Source organism: Salvelinus alpinus, chromosome 8 (genome assembly GCF_045679555.1).
Source record: "Salvelinus alpinus chromosome 8, SLU_Salpinus.1, whole genome shotgun sequence".
Classification (NCBI taxonomy): Eukaryota; Metazoa; Chordata; class Actinopteri; order Salmoniformes; family Salmonidae; genus Salvelinus; species Salvelinus alpinus.
In genome coordinates, this window is record NC_092093.1 from 68,080,234 (window position 1) to 68,103,274 (window position 23,041).

A 23,041-nucleotide genomic window follows, 5' to 3' on the forward strand; every position below is an offset into this window, starting at 1 on the left:
TCAGATGTTACTATGGAATACTGAAGTACAATTACAAGAGTGTCAAAGGCTTTTATTGACAATTACATGAAGTTGATGCAAAGAGTCAATATTTGCATTGTTGACCCTTCTTTTTCAAGACCTCTGCAAACCACCCTGGCATGCTGTCAATTAACTTCCGGGCCACATCCTGACTGATGGCAGCCCATTCTTGCATAATCAATGCTTGGAGTTTGTCAGAATTTGTGGGGTTTTGTTTGTCCACCCGCCTTTTGAGGATTGCCCACAAGTTCTCAATGGAATTAAGGTCTGGGGAGTTTCCTGGCCATGGACCCAAAATATCAATGTTTTGTTCCCCGAGCCACTTAGTTATCACTTTTGCCTTATGGCAAGGTGCTTCATCATGCTAGAAAAGGCATTGTTCGTCACCAAACTGTTCCTGGATGGTAGGGAGAAGTTGCTCTCGGAGGATGTGTTGGTACCATTCTTTATTCATGGCTGTGTTCTTAGGCAAAATTGTGAGTGAGCTCACTCCCTTGGCAGAGAAGCAACCCCACACATGAATGGTCTCAGGATGCTTTACTGTTGGCATGACACAGGACTGATGGTAGCGCTCACCTTGTCTTCTCCGGACAAGCTTTTTTCCGGATGCCTCAAACAATCGGAAAGGGGATTCATCAGAGAAAATGACTTTACCCCAGTCCTCAGCAGTCCAATCCCTGTACCTTTTGCAGAATATCAGTCTGTCCCTGATGTTTTTCCTGGAGAGAAGTGGCTTCTTTGCTGCCCTTCTTGACACCAGGCCATCCTCCAAAAGTCTTTGCCTCATTGTGCGTGCAGATGCACTCACACCTGCCTGCTGCCATTCCTGAGCAAGCTCTGTCCTGGTGGTGCCACGATCCCGCAGCTGAATCAACTTTAGGAGATGGTCCTGGCGCTTGCTGGACTTTCTTGGGCGCCCTGAAGCCTTCTTCACAACAATTGAACCGCTCTCCTTGAAGTTCTTGATGATCCGATAAATAGTTGATTTACGTGCAATCTTACTGGCAGCAATATCCTTGCCTGTGAAGCCCTTTTTGTGCAAAGCAATGATGACGGCACATGTTTCCTTGCAGGTAATCATGGTTGACAGAGCAAGAACAATGATTCCAAGCACCACCCTCCTTTTGAAGCTTCCAGTCTGTTATTCGAACTCAATCAGCATGACAGGGTGATCTCCAGCCTTGTCCTCGTCAACACTCACACCTGTGTTAACGAGAGAATCACTGACATGATGTCAGCTGGTCCTTTTGTGGCAGGCCTGAAATGCTGTGGAAATCTGGGGGGATTCAGTTCATTTGCATGGCAAAGTGAGACTTTGCAATTAATTGCAATTCATCTGATCACTCTTCATAACATTCTGGAGTATATGCAAATTGCCATCATACAAACTGAGGCAGCAGACTTTGTGAAAATTTATATTTGTGTCATTCTCAAAACTTTTGGCCACGACTGTAGAATGTGATAACTCTTGTTTCAGTGAGTGACAGGGCTAGCTATCCTTCTAGTAACCTCATATACCTGTCCAACCATATAGCCTACCATTCACTCCCATCTCAACACAGATAGCATATCGAAAGCAAAAGGAGAGATGACCATTCATTTTGAGAGTAAGACTGAACTACCCTGTAGTGAGTAGGATTGTATGGTATTGAAAAGCTGAGCTATTCTTCCCTAAGGCGTACCCCACCTCCTCTCCTTACCAAACCAGAGGGGATGTTCCAAGTTCAGGTGATTACACTGCGCCGGTCCTCCATCCCTCCCTCTCTGCAGTTCACTCATATCAAAAGGCAGAGTGTGTGTGTGTGTGTGTGTGTGTGTGTGTGTGTGTGTGTGTAGGCCTTCTCAAGCTCCATGTATGGTTCTAGGCCTGGCTGGCCCAACAGCTGTCTGACTACAGGAGACTCCTCACCTCTATACCCACTGACAGGGAGGTGAAGAACAGTGACACAAATTGTATTTTGTAAAATGTGTGTATGCAGAGCTCCCTTGCAAAAGAGACTTTGGTCTCAATGGGACTCCCTGTTCAAATAAAGTCTCAAAACAGAGGCAATATAACAATAGATGTATTCTACAGCATGGATTATCAGGTACACAGATAGTGTAGGCCTACAGACTGAGATGTGGATGCGCACGCACGCACGCACGCACGCACGCACACACACACACACACACACACACAAGGTAGAGGTGAGCAGGAGCTCAGACAGTCAGGCCAGAACAGAAACAGGTTGAGCAGAGGCAAACATACCACAGTGTGATTCATCAGCATCTCAAAACCCTGCAGCAAATCTGTGTCTGTGTGTTTTCTTCTTACTGCCTGTATGTTTAAGTGAGTGATTTCTTCTAACGGATTAAGGGTGTGTGTTCTTCTTGATCTGTGTGAGCAAGTGTGTGCTTGACTGCATGTACCTGCTAGTGCCAAAGAGAGCAGGGTAGTAGGATAGCCCTAAGCTAAGTCTTTCAAGGAACAGAGTGGCTAGCTAAAATTAATGCTAACACCTTAGTCTTTGATTGAGCTGAGAGTTGAGCAAGCAGACTGTAGCAACATGCTAATCAGCTAGCTACAGAGGAGAAAACAATGAGCTGGGTAGAGAGAAAGAGAGAGTGAGCGAGAGAAGTATTGTGTAAATGGGTGGTGGCGTCCAGCTACTCTAGCTCGATGAATAGCCTAACCACCCCCTGAGTCTTCAGAACCTGAAGACTTGTATTAGCTCCTGGAATTAGGTCTAATGCTTAGGCTTCAGCTCAGTGGGCCATGGTGTTGAGTTGTGCAGCGAGAGGCCTGCTGCAGGTGACCAGAGCAGCATGCTAGCTGCCAAGTCTGTTAAATTAGCAGAAAGCTAGCCAGATCATAATATTATGGGAGTGCTAACAGCAACAAGTGACCGTTATGATGCCTAGACCTGTATGAGACAGCTTCTTTACCCAGTGACCATGCAACACCTTTTCCTATAATTTCCCATATGCTCCCGACATGGTGCATGACACCTGTCAGTTTTAAATGATGTGGCATCAAATTGAGCTTCTAATATACAATGTTAGAACATCAACTGCCTCTTCTTAAGTTTTACTACTGGATCTTCAACCCCTCATTAACAAATCCATCAAATCAATGTGATTGTATTTGTGTACAGTCCTGACCAAAACCTGGAAAGAGCAAGCAGAGGGGACAGTGGCAAAGACAGTGTAAATACTTCTATCATGACAAGCATCCTTCCTCCCTCCCAAAACAGCCTTATCACTGACCTCACATGACTGGGCTGGTGAAGGCTTTGTAATGGAACCCCTGCTTTCACCTACCCAGATGCGTTAGATCAGGTAGGAAGGAAAGTGGGAGGCACATCACACAATGATGGAAATGTAGTTTACACAGCTCAGGCCACTGTTCTTATCGTAGCTTTTATCAGTAGAAAAGGATGCAAAATTGCTAATTAGGCCATACCACTTGATTGTACCTGCAACAATAGAACACAGAATACACAGATCTGGGCTAGGCATACACATGCATTCCTGTGTTTAGTGATGGAAATGCCCTTAAGATTTGGGGCAGTTGAATGTGCGGTTTGATGTTGCAGTAGCAGTTGTGGTGGTGCACCAATTTGTCAGCAAACTGTTTGTGTTGTGTTGTGTGTCTCAAATCTATGCCGTAGAAGAGGGAAGAGGACAAATACCACAGAAGGAGACACACCTCTATCTACGCATAGGACAGCGCACAATTGGCCCAGCGTCGTCCGGGTTTGACCGGTATTGTAAATAAGAATTTGTTCTTAACTGACTTGCCTAGTTAAATAAAGGTTAAATAAAACAATTAAATAAATAAAAACTTCTAGGAATAATTATGTACAACCTGTAGGCCAGGTGGATGCATTATGTACTGTAGCCAACTCTTCTACCATTGTCATGCTGAATGAACAGAGAGAGGAGTCATAATACCATGTACTACTGTCTAATACCAATGTAATGATGGTTCTAACAATGATCAAGATGCCTAAGTCCATCATCTAGGCCTACAGACAGCTACAGGCAGTTAGAGAGACAGGCCTAGGTAGTGTTGGAGCAGCACAGCACCATGTATAGCCATCTTTAGCAGCAGCTTACATGATATCATGATGCAAATATCTCAATTACTACACTATATAGAAGGTGCCAGGCATCATTTGCACATCAATGTCTGATAGGCCTTTTCAGGTCGCCAGCTATACATGGTCACTACTATTCTGGTTGCACCTGTTCCAAGCCAACTGGCACCTAGGCTAAGGGAGAAACTCACCACACAGCAGGTAACAAAGGTAGGTGCGCTAATTCTCCTTGATTAGTGAATAATCATGATCACGGTGAAGTTTCCACTGTTAGCCAGTTAGAGAGAAAGACGGGTGTCGTATCGAATGTCGTTTACTCTGTTTAACCAGACCAATGTTGGCTGACAAACACAATACGAGCTGTAGGCTACCTGCTATAACGTTAGTGTACCAGCATTGTTTCTCCATTGAATAATATACTGTCAGGGAGCTAACTAGCGCACACAGCTAGATATATTATAATGCATTGGGTTGTTAGCTAGTAAGGTTAGCTAATAGCTAGTTAGCTACTTACTTAGCGGTCCCCCTGGTCCCAGTCCTTGGTCTTTACAAGCGGGCGGAGTGCCGGTTTGCCTCTCGAAGTTGCCCGGGTTGGAGAAATAATCACGCAACCGCGGAAGCTCCCTCCCTGATTCCAACAGTTCGGTATGAAACTCAAGGGCCGTGAGGATGTAATGATCCCGTATTAGCTGAGCAGCGATCACATCTACCGATACCCGGGTCTCTGCCAAGGCAACTGTCATAGCCGCAGCTGCGACGGATACCGAGATGCCTTCCACACTAGGGCTGGTCCGGGTGCTGGACACTAAAAGGGCCGGGGGCTCGGCGTCCGCTTGCGGAGAGAATGGGTTGTTGGACGAGGGGCCTTGCGTTCCAACGCTAGAGCTCTTTTCGATGTGAACACCGTCCTCTGCTCTCTGATCTGCCTCATCTTCAGAATCACTCAGATTAAACGGGTTGACGTTACCCGCCGCCATTTTCCTACTATAAAGATTTGAGTAGCAAGCTAGCTAGCTAGCTTAGAATTGGACCCGTCTTCCTGGACGGATGGCTAGCTAGAAGGCTAGCTGGCTGAACCCTTCCTTCCTCGATCGACATGAAAAGGGGTGAATGCAGGGTAGAGTTTGGTTGAATGTAATTTCAACACCCGCCCTCTCCATGTAATAGCGGGATTGGATTGGATACGGGAGTTTTTAGGGAGAAACTGGGCAGGGCAGGAGCTTTGACAGCTGACAGCATCGGTTTGACAGCTAGCTAACCTTGCCGGAAAGTGATACTTTTCTCACCATCACTAAAATAAAGCATGGATGGATGGACGGACCATTGCTATATAGTTATAACCATGTTAATCCCTAATAGCGACTATGACCTATTTAATTTCTGTAGCCGACTGCGAAATCAAATGCCAGTAGTGGAACTACAATACCCACGAACCATTGCTGTAGCTCAGTTGGAACGTCATATTTACAACAAGGAAGTGGCGCTGTAACGTCCCAGTGTGGACTGATTTATTTTATAAGCTGCTTAGAAAGACAGACAGCAGGTTTTTAAGCCCGTCGTGCCGGTAGATAAGCTTGACACACTGTACTAAAGGTTGTATAAGTGTGTTTCTTAATTTAGTTCACCTGAAACTAGGGTCTGACGATGGGTGAAGTTGGGTCGCTAGACAGCAAAAAGTGGCAGGTGTGTGTCTTGTGTGTGTTTGAATGACTTAACTCTCATTCATTCAAGATTCAAAGTAACCAGTCTGCCACCGGTTTGAAACAAGAAAGTGTTCAAAGGTAAGATTTTTTATTTTGTTTAGCACGTCTGATGTTGTTGACATGTGGGACACATTTGTGTTCTAGTGAGTGAATGCGATAGCTAGAGTATGAATGGACGGTAGCACCTTACAGACTCAGAAACATATGGCCACAACAGATTATCTGATGTCTATATCTAATAACTATTTTCTGCTCTCTCTGTTCCTCTCCATCCATTCCTCCCTCTCTCTAGAACTTCTGGGGTCTCCCCAGCCCCCAGTCTTCATCATGAGGATGATAATGTTCTTCCTGGTTGGACTTCTGGTCCATGTCATTTTCTTCATCTCCATCTTTGACATCTACTTCACATCGCCCCTGGTCCACGGCATGGCCCCCCAGGTGTCCCCCCTGCCTCCCCCTGCCTCCCGCCTGCTGCTGGTGGTTGCAGATGGACTCAGGGCAGATAGCCTCTATAAGCCTGATGCCAATGGATCCACCAGGGCTCCTTACTTAAGGTAACTGAGCTCTCTCAGATTAACTGGCTGTATGGAAGTGTGTGTGGACTCAGAGTGGTGTGTGTGTATGCATTTCTCACAGTGTGTGTGTGTGTTCTGAAGGAGTGTGATGGAGGAAACAGGGAGTTGGGGTGTGTCACACACTCGTGTTCCCACTGAGTCTCGACCTGGACACGTTGCTTTGATCGCTGGCTTCTACGAAGATGTCAGCGCTGTAGCTAAAGGTCAGTGTCTGTGTGTGTGTGCCGGCATGTGTGTGTGTGTTCGTGCGTGTTACTAATGGAAGTGGGCAATTCTACAGTAACAGAGTGACACTGAGACCCAGGTTTTTCACTTTAAAATGTATGTATCTGCACTGTTCTTCAAGTAAATGTGTTTTTTTTCTGTGGAAATTGTTACAAGTAATTGTTCAATTTCGTCCTTGTGAACAGTTATGTTTTGTTTCACTTTGCATATATTGTTTTTTGATTTACATACCCTTTTAAAGTAAAACATCTGAGTCTGTTACTGTGGAATTTCCCTAGTGTTATATGCTGCGTTCATAATATTTTCTGTGTGTGTAGGCTGGAAGGAGAATCCAGTGGAGTTTGACTCCGTGTTCAATGAGAGCAGACACACCTGGTGTTGGGGCAGCCCTGACATCCTGCCCATGTTTGCCAAAGGTTAACAAACACATGTACAATACACAACCTTTCAAATACAGGAGAAACACAGATACACCACCATGCACGTGTGTGGCTTATTGGATCAGAAATAAACTAATCCTCTCTTTCTTTCTCTCTCTCGACCACCCTCTCACTTTCTTTTTATCATTCTTACCATCATCTCCATCTACACCTCTTCCCCCCTCTCCTGCAGGTGCCAGTGGGGACCATGTGTACACCTACACCTACCCAGCAGAGAGAGAGGACTTTGCCTCCACCGACGCTTCCAGACTGGACACCTGGGTCTTTGATGAAGTCAAGGTACTTATGGTGATGAGAACAGGGTGTGTGTTAGGATGTGTGTGTTTGTCTCAGCATGAGGGTACAGACACTATCTATTTGCCTCTCTCCCCCACCTCCTCTCTCCCAGTCGTTCCTCCAGTCTGCCAGGGAGAACTCCAGTCTGATGTCCAGTCTACAGAAGGATCAGAATGTTTTCTTCCTCCATTTACTGGGCATTGACACCAATGGACACGCCCACAGACCAATGTCACAGTGAGATAGAAACCCTGTATAGACCAGAAATATCACTTTCTAGATATACAGGAATATACAGAATATACAGAAACCATGTACAAACAAGAGATACATTATTCTCTAATACCTTTTAAATGGACTGCAGATTTCTATTAGTGCATATAGCCATGTACAAACGAGATACATTATTCTCTAATATCTTTTAAATGAAGGACTGCAGATTTAAATTAGTGCATATAGTGGGGTCTACGCAATGGATGGCAGGACATTTAGACTACTAATGACCCTGTTTGATTTTGTCTCTTAAAAATCCCCTTTGTGTGCTTTGTGCGAAGGGAATATCTAGAGAACATACGTCTGGTTGACTCTGGGGTGAAAGAGCTGGTCTCCATGGTCGAGGACCTTTTTGACAACGATGGAAGAACAGCCTATGTGTTCACCTCTGACCACGGCATGACCAACTGGGGTAGGACTTCAGCTAGCTCAGAAAGGTGGTCACCATGATAGTGAAGTAGTAGATAATGTATTGCTCTGTGTCTCCAGGCTCCCATGGTGCAGGCCACCCCTCTGAGACCCTGACCCCATTGTTGGTGTGGGGAGCTGGGGTTCACACTGCTCAGAGAGTCACTGAACCCCAGAAGTACTCAGATGGATACCTACAAGGTACAATAACTCAGTACTATTGGTCTGTTTGTGTCTGTCCTCCTACTCTCCTCTCCTCTTTCAACTCTTCTAGATGGGGGGGGAAAAGGGAGGTCAGAGATTGTATAATTCTGTTGTAACACTTTACTCCAACCCTAAGTTGTTCTACCTGTATAAAACGGTCATAATGCTGACATAACACAATGTGTGATGTTGTGTCTGTTGGTGTTTCTCTGTCAGAATGGCAGCTGGAGGGCCTCCGCAGGGTTGATGTCAATCAGGTGAGACACCCATGTAGCCTCACAGCATCTGGCGCTGACTGATGATGTCACAACCACGTATTTCCTCTGTGTGTTGAAGATAGTCCAAAAACAACAGTAATCTGTTCCCAGTCTAATGCTAGATGTGTGTTACAGGCAGACATAGCACCACTGATGTCATCTCTTATTGGAGTGCCTATCCCTCTCAACTCTGTGGTGAGTAACACCACATAACAGCGTGTCAGTATCTTTAGAATAACATAATGAAGAGACATATCAGCCGAAAAGCTGTTATACAGTAACCACTATCTGCACTGTGGTTACAGAGCTGCTCTGAGATGCAAAATAAAATATATGTGCAGACGATAAGGTATCATCTCATGTCATATATACCTTCTCTATATTGAGTGTGTGTGTGATATAGGGAATTGTGTATATGGTGTGTTTATTATGTTGATTAAATGTGTTGTGTTGTGTAGGGTGTGTTACCACTGCAGTACCTGAACAACAGTGACCAGTTTAAAGCTGAGAGTATGTACTCTAACGCCATCCAGATACTGGAACAGTTCAAGGTGCAATATAACATGGAGGATAACAATAATGTTGTTATGATGATGATGTTATTCATTACATAACCACATGTATTTGTTCAAATATTCGCCTCTGTTTCCAGGTGAAGATGGCTGAGAAAAAGGAAACAACTTTATCCTTACTCTTCACTCCATACCAGTAAGTACCAACTGTAGAGATAGAACTACTACATATTATGGTCATTCTCTAGTTCAACTCGTATAAAGAGAGTGACATGACCAGTTGTGTGTGTCCTCCGGTCTGTCTGTCTGTCCCTCAGGTTGCTGACAGAGTCACGCCAGGCAGAGTTTATCAACAAGGCCAGGGTTCTGATCCAGCTAGAGGAATATGAAGAAGCTGTAAGTACACTGGGTATCAAACCCCAGTTATCTGTACAACTGAAGACCGTGTTGGCCCACTGAGCTAAAGCCTATGTTTTTTCTTGGGTTACGGAATGTCCTCCCCCCCCCACTCTCTCAGATCTCTCTGTGCAGGTCTCTGATGGACCATGCGTTGGAGGGTCTGTCCTACTACCACACCTATGACCGGTTCTTTCTGGGCTGTAGTGTTGTGCTGGGCTTCACAGGCTGGACCTCCTATGTGGTTCTTGTTATACTGAAGACACACGCCAGTCTCAGGAGACCACCCACACCCACTGACCAGGTGATCAAACACACACACACACACAGTACATGGATGCACACATGAAGGCAGGCACACACACCTCACCTCCTATATCATTCTGCCGATACTGAAGAGATGTGTTCACAACCCTGGGTGTGTGTTGAAGGTGTCTGGTAAAACCCTGTGTGTGTGTTGAAGGTTTCTGGTAAAACCCTGTGTGTGTGTTGAAGGTTTCTGGTAAAACCCTGTGTGTGTGTTGAAGGTTTCTGGTAAAACCCTGTGTGTGTGTTGAAGGTGTCTGGTAAAACCCTGTGTGTGTGTGTTGAAGGTTTCTGGTAAAACCATGTGTGTGTGTTGAAGGTTTCTGGTAAAACCCTGTGTGTGTGTTGAAGGTGTCTGGTAAAACCCTGTGTGTGTGTTGAAGGTGTCTGGTAAAACCCTGTGTGTGTGTGTGTTGAAGGTTTCTGGTAAAACCCTGTGTGTGTGTTGAAGGATCTGGTAAAACCCTGTGTGTGTGTTGAAGGTGTCTGGTAAAACCCTGTGTGTGTGTTGAAGGTGTCTGGTAAAACCCTGTGTGTGTGTTGAAGGTGTCTGGTAAAACCCTGTGTGTGTGTTGAAGGTGTCTGGTAAAACCCTGTGTGTGTGTTGAAGGTTTCTGGTAAAACCCTGTGTGTGTGTTGAAGGTGTCTGGTAAAACCCTGTGTGTGTGTTGAAGGTTTCTGGTAAAACCCTGTGTGTGTGTTGAAGGTGTCTGGTAAAACCCTGTGTGTGTGTTGAAGGTGTCTGGTAAAACCCTGTGTGTGTGTTGAAGGTTTCTGGTAAAACCCTGTGGTGGATGGGTGTGGGAGCAACGCTGCTGATTGGAATGTTCCTGATAATCCAGAGAAGTCCAGTAACCTACTACATCTACTGTCTACTGCCTGTCCCTGTCTGGTACTCTGTCCTCAAAGAGTGAGTACACACATACATACATATATACACACACCCACACACACTCACAGTTTGAAGTGATTTGATGAGTTGAATGGATGAAAGGGAGGTATTTTACTTATTCTATGCCACTACATTTGTCATGATCGCAAAGTGTTTATTTTGATGATATCAACCATACGTGTGTGCGTGTGTGTGTGTGTGTTTCAGGTTTGGAACTCTAACAGACCTGGTTCGTTCGTACAGTTCGCTACCACTGGGTAAATGCTTTGGCTACTTTGCCCTGGTCACATTTGGGATTGAACTTCTGGTAAGCAATCATCATACGGTCACTATTTCACTAATGGCTCAATACAATATAATCTGCATTTCTACTTGGAAAAGGTTGCTACTGTGTCTGTCTCCCCCAGGTGGTGAGTTTCTTCCATCGGGCCATGTTGACTGTAGGCCTGGCTGTTCTCTCTCTCTGGCCCCTCCTCTCTGGCCTCTACAGCAAGGCCAAGGTAAGACAAGGAGTGGCTTGTAGTTCTTTACTAGTCTGGTCTCTAGCTCCTTCCCCTTTGAGGTGCACAAATCTGAAAGGACTGGATGGCAATCAATATGGCAGGAGCACAAAGCACTTGTAAAATATGTGTTTAATTAATTTTTCTCTCTCACTCGAAATATCTCTCCCTCTCACTCTAAATATATCTCCCTCTATCCTATCTCTCTTTGTCCTCTCTCTCTCTCTTTGTCCTGTCTCTCTCTCTCTCTTTGTCCTCTCTCTGTCTGTCTGTAGTTTAGGTCAGTGAGCTGGGTCCTGTGTTGTTTGTTTCTGGCCACATTTCCCATGATGCCAGTTGTTGGGAGAGAACCCAACATTCACATGGTGTAAGTAACCTCCCTACAACATTACAGCAATGCTTCTTAGCCCTCTTTAAAAAGAAAAATAGCGTTATATATCTTTCTCTCTTTCTTTCCTCTCTCTGTAGTACCTGTGCAGGTGCACTCTCCCTGTTCATTTCCACCTTTTACCTCTGGTCGGCACGGAAACGGACTACACTACACCTGACTGACCGCTACCTCTTAATCTTCCAGGTAAGAATGTGTGTGTGCGTGGGTGCACGTGCGTGTGTGTGTTAATCAGTATTGTTCCTATGTGTATAGATGCTCCATGTAGCAGTGTGTGCCTATGTGCCCACCAGCACTCACTCCAGTCTGCAGCTGAAACAGGGTCTGCCTCTCCTCAACCAGATCATCAGTTGGACTACACTGGGTGGGCACCAACTCTCTCTCTCTCTCTTTATGATAAAAGTCCTTGAAATATCTGTATGATCATCAAAACCAGGCTTATAAAGATAACTGGCATCTCTCTCTCCCAGGTTCCTCTCTGTTTGTTCCTTTGTTGAGTTCTACTCGTCTGTTCCATCGTCTGCTCAGTATCTTCCTCTCCCTCACAGCCACCTACCTACTACTGAGTACTGGGTAAGAGATAGTCAGGCAATGCTCAACAAGTGTAAGCTTACACTGCAGTGATTAGCTGGTATCGTACCTGTACTAATTGTGTGTGTGTGTGTCAGGTCTGAGGCTCTGTTCCCCCCAGTCTTGTCCTGGCTGATGTTTGTGTGGATCAACATAGAACAGGAAGCCATGCTCTCTCAAGGTATCTCTGGGAGACAGGAGGTATAAACCTTTACGCCGTTACTGTTTTCTATTGATGAATGGTTTTACTTGCAATCTACTTTAGTTGAATGTTCCTAATGCATGGTGATCTGGATAAGAGTGACTGCTAAATGACTGGAGCCATGTAAATGTATACACCCTCTATGCACTGACACTGTGTCAAGGACCAGTCTCATGTTAATCACCCCCGACTAATACAGCTACTTCCTGGTAAACAAGGTAACCACTGCTAGTCCCTTCACTTGGCACAATGCCATGGTTAATCCTCTGAGCATAGAAGACAACCTTATTGGTGTAGAATGTCTGGTATAGCATTATACGATGCAGTGTTACACTGTATCAAGTCATTGTGGCTTTATTATGAAATACATTTGTGTCATTGCTTTTCAGCTGTCCACGCTTGACTTCTCTGAAAACATTGACATCACCAAGATCAGACAACTAAAGCTGGATGACATCAGAAGATCCTACTTCTTTGTATCCTTTTCCTTGGTGACGCTGCTGACTGTTAATGACCTATAGGCGGTGCTAGTTTAACCCTGGTGATAGTTGTCCCTATCTGATGTAGTTGCTGTCTGAGTTGGCTAAAGAAGAAGAACAGTGTTATCTGGTTACATTGGTTTTTAACCACAAACCCTAACATCAATCTTGACCTTATGCAAACAAATAGCATTTTGACCGTCTCTCTAAACTACTGGCTATTCTGTAAAACCACTGTCTGGTTCCTTGACATTAGGCTGTCAGGTTTTCTTCATAATTACAGCCTTCTTTGGTACTGGGAACATAGCATCCATTAACAGGTATTGTATGGTGGAGACTGGGGCTCTGGACCAATATGGGTTTATTTATGAGTGCATTAGGTTGGTTTTCACATTTACATTATTTCACTATCTGACCTCTGAAACCCCTCTTGTCTTTCTCTGGGTTCGCTTTTTCTCGACTCTACTATGCCTCTTTGTTCTTGCCCCCCCTTCTCTCGCTCTCTCTACTCTCCTTCTCCCCCCTCTCTCTCGCTCTCTCCCCCCCTCCCTCCTACTCTCTCTCTGTAGTTTTGATCCAGCCTCAGTGTACTGCTTCCTCACCGTCTTCAACCCCTTTATCATGGGAGGCCTGATGATGTGGAAGGTACCACACGACACCCCACACACAGACACACACGCACTACAATGTCATACCATATGAAAGTACACTACTGTGGAGACTCCGGGATGTTGGCCTTCTAGGCAGAGTTGCAAAGAAAAAGCCATATCTCAGACTGGCCAATAAAAATAAAAGATTAAGATTGGCAAAAGAACACAGACACTGGACTGAGGAACTCTGCCTAGAAGGCCAGCATCCCGGAGTCGCCTCTTCACTGTTGACGTTGAGACTGGTATTTTGCGGGTACTATTTAATGAAGCTGCTAGTTGAGGACATGTGAGGCATCTGTTTCTCAAACTAGACACTCTAATGTACTTGTCGTCTTGCTCAGTTGTGCACCGAGGCCTCCCACTCCTCTTTCTATTCTGGTTAGACCAGTTTGCGCTGTTCTGTGAAGGGAGTAGTACACAGCGTTGTATGAGATCTTCAGTTTCTTGGCAATTTCTCGCATGGAATCGCCTTAATTTCTCAGAACAAGAATAGACTGACGAGTTTCAGAAGAAAGTTATTTGTTTCTGGCCATTTTGAGCCTGTAATCGAACCCACAAATGCTGATACTCCAGATACTCAACTTGTCTAAAGAAGGCCAGTTTTATTGCTTCTTTAAATCAGCACAACAGTTTTCAGCTGTGTGAACATAATTACAAAAGGGTTTTCTAATGATCAATTAGCCTTTTAAAATGATAACCTTGGATTAGCTAACACAGTGCCATTGGAACACAGGGGTGATAGTTGCTGAAAATGGGCCTCTGTATGTCTATGTAGATATTCCATTAAAAATCTGCAGTTTCCAGCTACAATAGTCATTTACAACATTAGCAATGTCTACACTGTATTTCTGATCAATGTGATGTTATTTTAATGGATAAAAAATGTTTTTCTTTCAAAAACAAGGACCTTTAAGTGACCTCAAACTTTTGAACGGTAGTGTATGTTAAAAGGAAACAATGCTCTACTTATAATGGTGCCAACGAGATTGTGGTTAACCATGACTATTCTAACAACAGGTGTGGGTTACTTTCGTTCAGGTCTACATATCGGTCTGCATACACAATATGCCTCTATGGATTGTAGCATTGTCTTGTAGTCTCTCACTCAACACACTGAGTGACTTTGACAGAGCAAAAATACAGATATCGTCAACAAAACTGATCACAACTTTGCAAATAATCCACAATGTGTTGTAACCTCCCCACACTTTTACAATGGAGTCCAGTGCCTAAAAGAGTGAAGATGAGACTGTTGTTGTTACAGGTGATAATCCCATTCATCATCGTTATGTGTACGTTTGAAACCATCCAGGTCTCTACACAACTTTCCTCCAGAAGGTAACAGTTAGCTTGGTTCCATCATGTGAAAATCAAGTACACATACAGACATACAGTATTTTGAGAAATTAGGGGTCATTTATTGAATTAAGAATTCATTTATTTATTGAATTAAGAATTTATATTATTGAATTAATAATTTCTCTTTTGTTTCCAGTCTGTTCCTCATCGTCCTGGTGATATCTGACCTGATGGCTCTGGTAAGGAATGAGACAGCTATTATCAGTATGGTAGCCTCTGGTAAGGAATGAGACAGCTATTATCAGTATGGTAGCATCTGGTAAGGAATGAGACAGCTATTATCAGTATGGTAGCATCTGGTAAGGAATGAGACAGCTATTATCAGAATGGTAGCCTCTGGTAAGGAATGAGACAGCTATTAGCAATATGGTAGCCTCTGGTAAGGAATGAGACAGCTATTAGCAATATGGTAGCCTCTGGTAAGGAATGAGACAGCTATTAGCAATATGGTAGCCTCTGGTAAGGAATGAGACAGCTATTAGCAATATGGTAGCCTCTGGTAAGGAATGAGACAGCTATTAGCAATATGGTAGCCTCTGGTAAGGAATGAGACAGCTATTAGCAATACGGTAGCCTCTGGTAAGGAATGAGACAGCTATTAGCAATATGGTAGCCTCTGGTAAGGAATGAGACAGCTATTAGCAATATGGTAGCCTCTGGTAAGGAATGAGACAGCTATTAGCAATATGGTAGCCTCTGGTAAGGAATGAGACAGCTATTATCAGAATGGTAGCCTCTGGTAAGGAATGAGACAGCTATTATCAGTATGGTAGCCTCTGGTAAGGAATGAGACAGCTATTAGCAATATGGTAGCCTCTGGTAAGGAATGAGACAGCTATTATCAGTATGGTAGCCTCTGGTAAGGAATGAGACAGCTATTATCAGTATGGTAGCCTCTGGTAAGGAATGAGACAGCTATTATCAGTATGGTAGCCTCTGGTAAGGAATGAGACAGCTATTAGCAGTATGGTAGCATCTGGTAAGGAATGAGACAGCTATTAGCATTATGGTAGCATCTGGTAAGGAAGGAACAGATATTAGCAATATGGTAGCCTCTGGTAAGGAATGAGACAGCTATTAGCAATATGGTAGCATCTGGTAAGGAATGAGACAGCTATTAGCAATATGGTAGCCTCTGGTAAGGAATGAGACAGCTATTATCAGTATGGTAGCCTCTGGTAAGGAATGAGACAGCTATTAGCAATATGGTAGCCTCTGGTAAGGAATGAGACAGCTATTATCAGTATGGTAGCCTCTGGTAAGGAATGAGACAGCTATTAGCAATATGGTAGCCTCTGGTAAGGAATGAGACAGCTATTATCAGTATGGTAGCATCTGGTAAGGAATGAGACAGCTATTAGCAATATGGTAGCATCTGGTAAGGAATGAGACAGCTATTAGCAATATGGTAGCCTCTGGTAAGGAATGAGACAGCTATTAGCAATATGGTAGCCTCTGGTAAGGAATGAGACAGCTATTATCAGTATGGTAGCCTCTGGTAAGGAATGAGACAGCTATTATCAGTATGGTAGCCTCTGGTAAGGAATGAGACAGCTATTATCAGTATGGTAGCATCTGGTAAGGAATGAGACAGCTATTATCAGTATGGTAGCCTCTGGTAAGGAATGAGACAGCTATTAGCAATATGGTAGCCTCTGGTAAGGAATGAGACAGCTATTAGCAATATGGTAGCATCTGGTAAGGAATGAGACAGCTATTAGCAATATGGTAGCCTCTGGTAAGGAATGAGACAGCTATTAGCAATATGGTAGCCTCTGGTAAGGAATGAGACAGCTATTATCAGTATGGTAGCCTCTGGTAAGGAATGAGACAGCTATTAGCAATATGGTAGCATCTGGTAAGGAATGAGACAGCTATTATCAGAATGGTAGCCTCTGGTAAGGAATGAGACAGCTATTATCAATGTGGTAGCCTCTGGTAAGGAATGAGACAGCTATTAGCAATATGGTAGCATCTGGTAAGGAATGAGACAGCTATTATCAGAATGGTAGCCTCTGGTAAGGAATGAGACAGCTATTAGCAATATGGTAGCATCTGGTAAGGAATGAGACAGCTATTATCAGAATGGTAGCATCTGGTAAGGAATGAGACAGCTATTATCAGTATGGTAGCCTCTGGTAAGGAATGAGACAGCTATTAGCAATATGGTAGCATCTGGTAAGGAATGAGACAGCTATTATCAGAATGGTAGCCTCTGGTAAGGAATGAGACAGCTATTATCAATGTGGTAGCCTCTGGTAAGGAATGAGACAGCTATTAGCAATATGGTAGCATCTGGTAAGGAATGAGACAGCTATTATCAGAATGGTAGCCTCTGGTAAGGAATGAGACAGCTATTAGCAATATGGTAGCATCTGGTAAGGAATGAGACAGCTATTATCAGAATGGTAGCATCTGGTAAGGAATGAGACAGCTATTATCAGAATGGTAGCCTCTGGTAAGGAATGAGACAGCTATTAGCAATATGGTAGCATCTGGTAAGGAATGAGACAGCTATTATCAGTATGGTAGCATCTGGTAAGGAATGAGACAGCTATTATCAGTATGGTAGCATCTGGTAAGGAATGAGACAGCTATTATCAGAATGGTAGCCTCTGGTAAGGAATGAGACAGCTATTAGCAATATGGTAGCATCTGGTAAGCAATATGGTAGCATCTGGTAAGGAAGGAACAGATATTAGCAATATGGTAGCATCTGGTAAGGAATGAGACAGCTATTAGCAATATGGTAGCCTCTGGTAAGGAATGAGACAGCTATTGTCAGTATGGTAGCCTCTGATAAGGAATGAGACAGCTATTAGCAATATGGTAGCCTCTGGTAAGGAATGAGACAGCTATTATCAGTATGGTAGCCTCTGGTAAGGAATGATACAGCTATTATCAGTATGGTAGCCTCTGGTAAGGAATGAGACAGCTATTAGCAATATGGTAGCCTCTGGTAAGGAATGAGACAGCTATTGTCAGTATGGTAGCCTCTGATAAGGAATGAGACAGCTATTAGCAATATGGTAGCCTCTGGTAAGGAATGAGACAGCTATTAGCAATATGGTAGCCTCTGGTAAGGAATGAGACAGCTATTATCAGTATGGTAGCCTCTGGTAAGGAATGAGACAGCTATTATCAATATGGTAGCATCTGGTAAGGAATGAGACAGCTATTATCAGTATGGTAGCCTCTGGTAAGGAATGAGACAGCTATTATCAATATGGTAGCATCTGGTAAGGAATGAGACAGCTATTATCAGTATGGTAGCCTCTGGTAAGGAATGAGACAGCTATTATCAATATGGTAGCATCTGGTAAGCTGTGGAAATGTCACCATATTCTCCCACACTATTTCTATCACTACCTCGTTCTCCTCTCTCTCCATCCCTCTTTCCTCCGCTTTCTCCAGCATTTCTTCTTCCTAGTGCAGGACTATGGGAGCTGGCTGGACATTGGCACCAGGTAGGACCCAGCAGAGAGATAGGTTTTGCATGTCTTATGGCTCATTTATAAACTGGGTGGTTTGAGTCCTGAATGCAGATTGGATGAAAGCCGTGGTATATCAGACCATATACCATGGGTATGACAAAACATTTATTTTTACTGCTCTAATTACATTGGTAACCAGTTTATAATAGCTATAAGGCACTGGGGGGTTTGTGGTATATAGCCAATATACCACGTCTAAAGGCTGTCTCCAGGAACTCCGTGTTGAGTCGTGCTTAAGAACAGCCCTTAGCCGTGGTATATTCACCAAATACAGTGCATTCGGAAAGTATTCAAACCCATTGAATTGTTTTTACATTTTGTTAAGTTACAGCCTTATTCTAAAATGTATTAAATCGTTATTTTCCCCCCTCAATCTACACACAATACACCATAATGACAAAGCAAAAACAGGTTTTTAGATTTGTTTGTAAATGTATTAAAAATAAACAACTTTAATAAACAACTCACATTGACATAACCTTTCAGACCCTTTACTCAGTCCTTTGTTGAAGCACCTTTGGCAGCGATTACAGCCTCGAGTTTTCTTCGGTATGACTCTACAAGCTTGGCACACCTGTTTTTGGGGAGTTTCTCTCATTCTTCTCTGCAGATCCTTTCAAGCTCTGTCAGATTGAATGGGGAGCATCTCTGCACAGCTTTTATCAGGTCTCTCTAGAGATGTTTGATTGGGTTCAAATCCGGACTCTGGCTGGGCCACACAAGGACATTCAGAGACTTGTCCCGAAGCCACTTCTGCGTTGTCTTGGCTGTGTGCTTAGGGTCGTTGCCTTGTTGGAAGGTGAACCTTCAGCCCAGTCTGAGGTCCTGAGCGCTCTGGGGCAGGTTTTCATCAAGGTTCTTTCTATACTTTGGTCCGTTCATCTTTCCCTCGATCCTGACTAGTCTCCCAGTCCCTGCCGCTGAAAAACATCCCTACAGCATGATGCTGCCACCACCATGCTTCACCGTAGGGATGGTGCCAGGATTCCTCCAGACGTGACACTTGGCATTCAGGCCAAAGAGGTCAATCTTGGTTTCATCAGAGTCCTTTAGGTGCCTTTTGGCAAACTCGAAGCAGGCTGTCATGTGCCTTTTACTGAAGAGTAGCTTCCCTCTGGCCACTCTACAATAAAGGCCTGATTGGTGGAGTGCTGCAGAGATGGTTGTCCTTCTGGAAGGTTCTCCCATCTCCACAGAGGAACTCTGGAGCAACCATCGGGTTCTTGGTCACCTCCCTGACCAAGGCCCTTCTCCCACGTTTGCTCAGTTTGGCCGGACGGCCAGCTCTAGGGAGTCTTGGTGATTTCAAACTTCTTGCATTTAAGAATGATGGAGGCCACTGTGTTGTTGGGGACCTTCAATGCTGCAGAAATGTGTTGGTACCCCTTCCCCAGTTCTGCGCCTCGACACAATGCTGTCTCAGAGCTCTACGGACAATTCCTTTGTTCTCATGGCTTGGTTTTTGCTCTGAATGCACGGTCAACTGCGGGACCTAATATAGACAGGTGTGTGCCTTTCCAAATCATGTCCAATCAATTGAATGTAGCACAGGTGGACTACAATCAAGTTGTAGAAACATCTCAAGGATGATCAATGGAAACAGGATGCACCTGAGCTGTAAATAAGGTATTTCTGAAAACCTGCTTTTGGTTTGTCATTATAGGGTATTGTGTGTAGATTGATGAGTATTTTTTAAATTCATTCATTTTAGAAAAGGCTGTAACAATGTGGAAAAAGTCAAGGGGTCTGAATACTTTCCGAATGCACTGTACCACACCATCGGGCCTTATTGCTTAAATTAGCCCATGCTGTCAGAGGAGGCTGGTGGGCGGAGATATAGAAGTACAGGATCAATGTAATTTTTAAATTTTACCTTTATTTAACTAGGCAAGTCAGTTAAGAACAAATTCTTATTTTCAATGACGGCCTAGGAACTGCCTTGTTCAGGGGCAGAACGACAGATTTGTACCTTGTCAGCTCGGGGATTCGATCTTGCAACGTTTCGGTTACTAGTCCAACACTCTAACCACTAGGCTACGCTGCCGCCCCATAATGAATGGAAATGTGTTTGATACCTTTCCATTTATTCCATTTCAGCCATTACAACAAGCCTATATCTTGGCCCACCAGCAACCACACACACACACACACTTATATATATATATATATATATCTCTCTGTTTCCAGTATCAGCCACTATGTGATTGTGATGTCCATGACCATCTTCCTGATGCTGCTCAGTCTGATGACCCACATTCTCACCTCCAGGAGAGTCTCTCTGTGTAGGACACGCAAGATGCACTTCCCCTGAACACTATCTATCTCTCACTGTGTGTGTGTGTGTTTAATCATGCCTATTTATTAACATTCACGATTAGATTTACCTGAAGTGCACAATTATGCAAAGCAAGATGCCGTAGGACTAACTTTTGATGTGCACTGGAATTTTTTTATTGTAGAGGTCTACATTAAAACTGTGGCTTATCAAAGTCAAGGTAGCAAAAACATAACCACATGTAACATATGGAGTTATTCCCGTAAAAGTTCAATTAAACGCAGTCTCAAATAGCAGCCTTTCCCTTTTGAATAGCCGAGTAACGGCACACATTTCAGCAAATTTAACGCCTGTTTCAAATAAACGCTGTTTACGAGGTTACCATGAATTGCCATTAATTGTTTACAAGGTTTAATGTTTGATTTGTTAAATTTCACAAATTCAGTAAGGACTCAAAAAAATTATGGCAATCATATATTTTTATCACCAGTAATAAACTGGTAGCCATTGGCTGCGAAAAGCTGAGAACTGTTAGCTAACTGGCAACCACAAAAAGTCAACAACTTCGGGAGTTGGCGAAAGTAAGAACTGCTGAAAATACACAGTCAAAGAGGAGAATAATTATATGTATTCTGGCAAGGATCTATGGGGGAGGAAATATAGCCATACTAAGACAAAAGAAACGTGACAATGTAAATGATAACACATTTGTGCAGGAAATTAAGAGATTGATTAAAATGCTGGAAGTGATTGCTGGAATTAAACCAATAACTATGCAAATGAGGAAAAGCTGTGAAATAGACACCTGGCTCAAATAGAAGCCTGTCTCTAATGATCCCCTTTCTGTTTTCAGTGATTCAAGCCTAGAAACTCCCAGGCTATTAATTAGACTTTTTTAACGGTACATAAAACTGATCAGATCAGAATTCTGAAGTCTGACAAATGTTTTGTTTTTTGAGGGGACGACAATGTCATAGAGGACCCGGTGTGCATTCATGACTACTCGTTTTCAGCCAACTTACAAGCAAATACTTTACCATCTCGTGGTAAGAGTGGCTAAGTTACTAAGCGAGAGTCAGGGTAGAGAGGCACTTCAGAGGGAGAATCAGTGAATCCAATAGCGATATAAGTAGGGGAAATCTAAAGTAGATAGATTTCAGAGGCAACACTCCATAGGCGACAGAGGTCACAGGTGTCGAGGGGAACAGTCAACATGCCGGCGATCAGAGGAAGGCTCCAGGCAGGTGGAAATTATCACATAACACCACAGTCCAAACTCAGATGTCAGTCAGCTAGCGCGCTAGCACTAAGCCAAGGTTACAAAAGGTACAAAACTCCGGTAGGCCAAAAAGTGGACAAAACGAATGAGGATGAAAATCAAACAAAGACAGACGAGGTACTAAACAATTAGAGTAGGCAGGGATGATTTGAAGCAAGTCACATTCTGAATGTGCAGAATGTCCCATGTGTAATATGATAGCTAGTTTACATCACACTTACTCGTGAATGTTGGATTCTAGCTCACCACCGCCAACACTCGGTCTCTTAATGACGGTGGCAATTGTGCATTGTGGGTAGTTCCGAAGTTATCCGAAAATAAGTTAATACATATTTAAAAACCTCAAAACAGAACTATTTTGGAAGTTATAGTTAACCAGATCGTGACTACAACTAAGTTTTTGACTACACTGTGTTGTCACTTTGTTGAGTAAAAACTCCTGCTTTCTACCCTTTAAGTCTAGGTATAGGACAAGTTATACTTGAATATTTGAATGATCTATATATGATATTGACAACAGTATTTTCAACTACTGTTCACCAAAAACAAAAGCATTGTTATGTATAATTGAAATGAAGCCATTAAGTAATGGAACAAGAGTAATAATAATATGCCATTAGCAGACGGTTTTATCCAAAGCGACTTAGTCATGCGAGCATACATTTTACATATGGGTGGTCCCAGGAATCAAACCCACTACCCTGGTGTTTAACGCCATGCTCTACCAACTGAGCTACAAAGGACCATGCTCAAGAGTAGCCTAACTAACTTAATAGTTGATAAGGGATGTATTTGTGTGTTACTAATGTGTTATTGAGTCGTTTCCTACTTCGATGTGTGGTAAATAGTTTTATATTCTACGGGGTTATCTATCATATTAATATTGTATTACATCTATTTTTTTCAACTGATACTATATGATGTATTACCTGGTGGATATGGGTGGTGTATTAAAATGTTAATTTACTGCCAGTGCGTTGTCCTGTAGTGTTTCTACTGTACATTCATCCAGAGGCAAGACCTATTTTAACACCATCATCACCAATAGACATCTTTCAGTTAACTTCTGTTTCCTCCAAGAATGGTTGTACATGATCTTATCTTCTTTGGCACTACTACACTCAGCCAGTTTATTAGGTACACCCATCTAGTACCGGATCGGACCCCCTTTGCCCCCAGAACAGCCGGAATTCTTTGGGGCATTCTACAAGGTGTCGGAAACGTTCCCACGAGGACGTTGGTCCATGCTGACGCAATGGCATCAGGCAGATTGTTTCT

General features: G+C 43.5%; 2 protein-coding genes across 12 annotated transcripts in view; one reads left to right on the forward strand and one right to left on the reverse strand.

Annotated features, from left to right (window-relative positions):
• Nucleotides 1-5,201, reverse strand: part of LOC139583576 (RAB11-binding protein RELCH homolog) — a 37,200-nt gene extending 31,999 nt beyond the window's left edge. For all 11 annotated transcript variants that reach the window (XR_011676576.1, XM_071414809.1, XM_071414814.1 and 8 more), the window contains exon 1: nucleotides 4,615-5,201. Coding sequence is in view for 10 of the 11 variants with exons in the window: in XM_071414809.1 (XP_071270910.1) it covers nucleotides 4,615-5,077 (463 nt within the window). In the remaining variant the exon portion in view is untranslated. The remainder of the gene's footprint in view (nucleotides 1-4,614) is intronic.
• A 360-nt stretch (nucleotides 5,202-5,561) lies between these two features.
• On the forward strand, nucleotides 5,562-22,735 carry pign (phosphatidylinositol glycan anchor biosynthesis, class N). Its single transcript, XM_071414819.1, has 29 exons — nucleotides 5,562-5,881; nucleotides 6,096-6,357; nucleotides 6,460-6,581; nucleotides 6,921-7,019; nucleotides 7,216-7,322; nucleotides 7,432-7,556; nucleotides 7,874-8,004; nucleotides 8,082-8,201; nucleotides 8,421-8,461; nucleotides 8,597-8,656; nucleotides 8,920-9,012; nucleotides 9,114-9,169; nucleotides 9,291-9,369; nucleotides 9,491-9,673; nucleotides 10,446-10,585; nucleotides 10,775-10,874; nucleotides 10,975-11,067; nucleotides 11,343-11,434; nucleotides 11,536-11,641; nucleotides 11,711-11,819; nucleotides 11,926-12,028; nucleotides 12,124-12,226; nucleotides 12,617-12,703; nucleotides 12,971-13,026; nucleotides 13,276-13,351; nucleotides 14,621-14,694; nucleotides 14,852-14,894; nucleotides 18,130-18,182; nucleotides 20,397-22,735. The coding sequence occupies exons 2-29, from the start codon at nucleotides 6,131-6,133 to the stop codon at nucleotides 20,518-20,520; spliced, it is 2,802 nt and encodes a 933-aa protein (XP_071270920.1). The 5' UTR covers nucleotides 5,562-5,881; nucleotides 6,096-6,130; the 3' UTR covers nucleotides 20,521-22,735.
• Nucleotides 22,736-23,041: the final 306 nt, after the last annotated feature.

Bases quoted from the DNA above. Each gene is read 5' to 3' on its own strand.
- pign (XM_071414819.1), top strand. From the start codon at position 6,131: ATGAGGATGATAATGTTCTTCCTGGTTGGACTTCTGGTCCATGTCATT. The intron at 9,674-10,445 runs GTGATCAAACAC...TGTGTGTTGAAG, and splicing joins CACCCACACCCACTGACCAG to GTTTCTGGTAAAACCCTGTG. The intron at 12,704-12,970 runs GTATCCTTTTCC...TTAGGCTGTCAG, and splicing joins TCAGAAGATCCTACTTCTTT to GTTTTCTTCATAATTACAGC.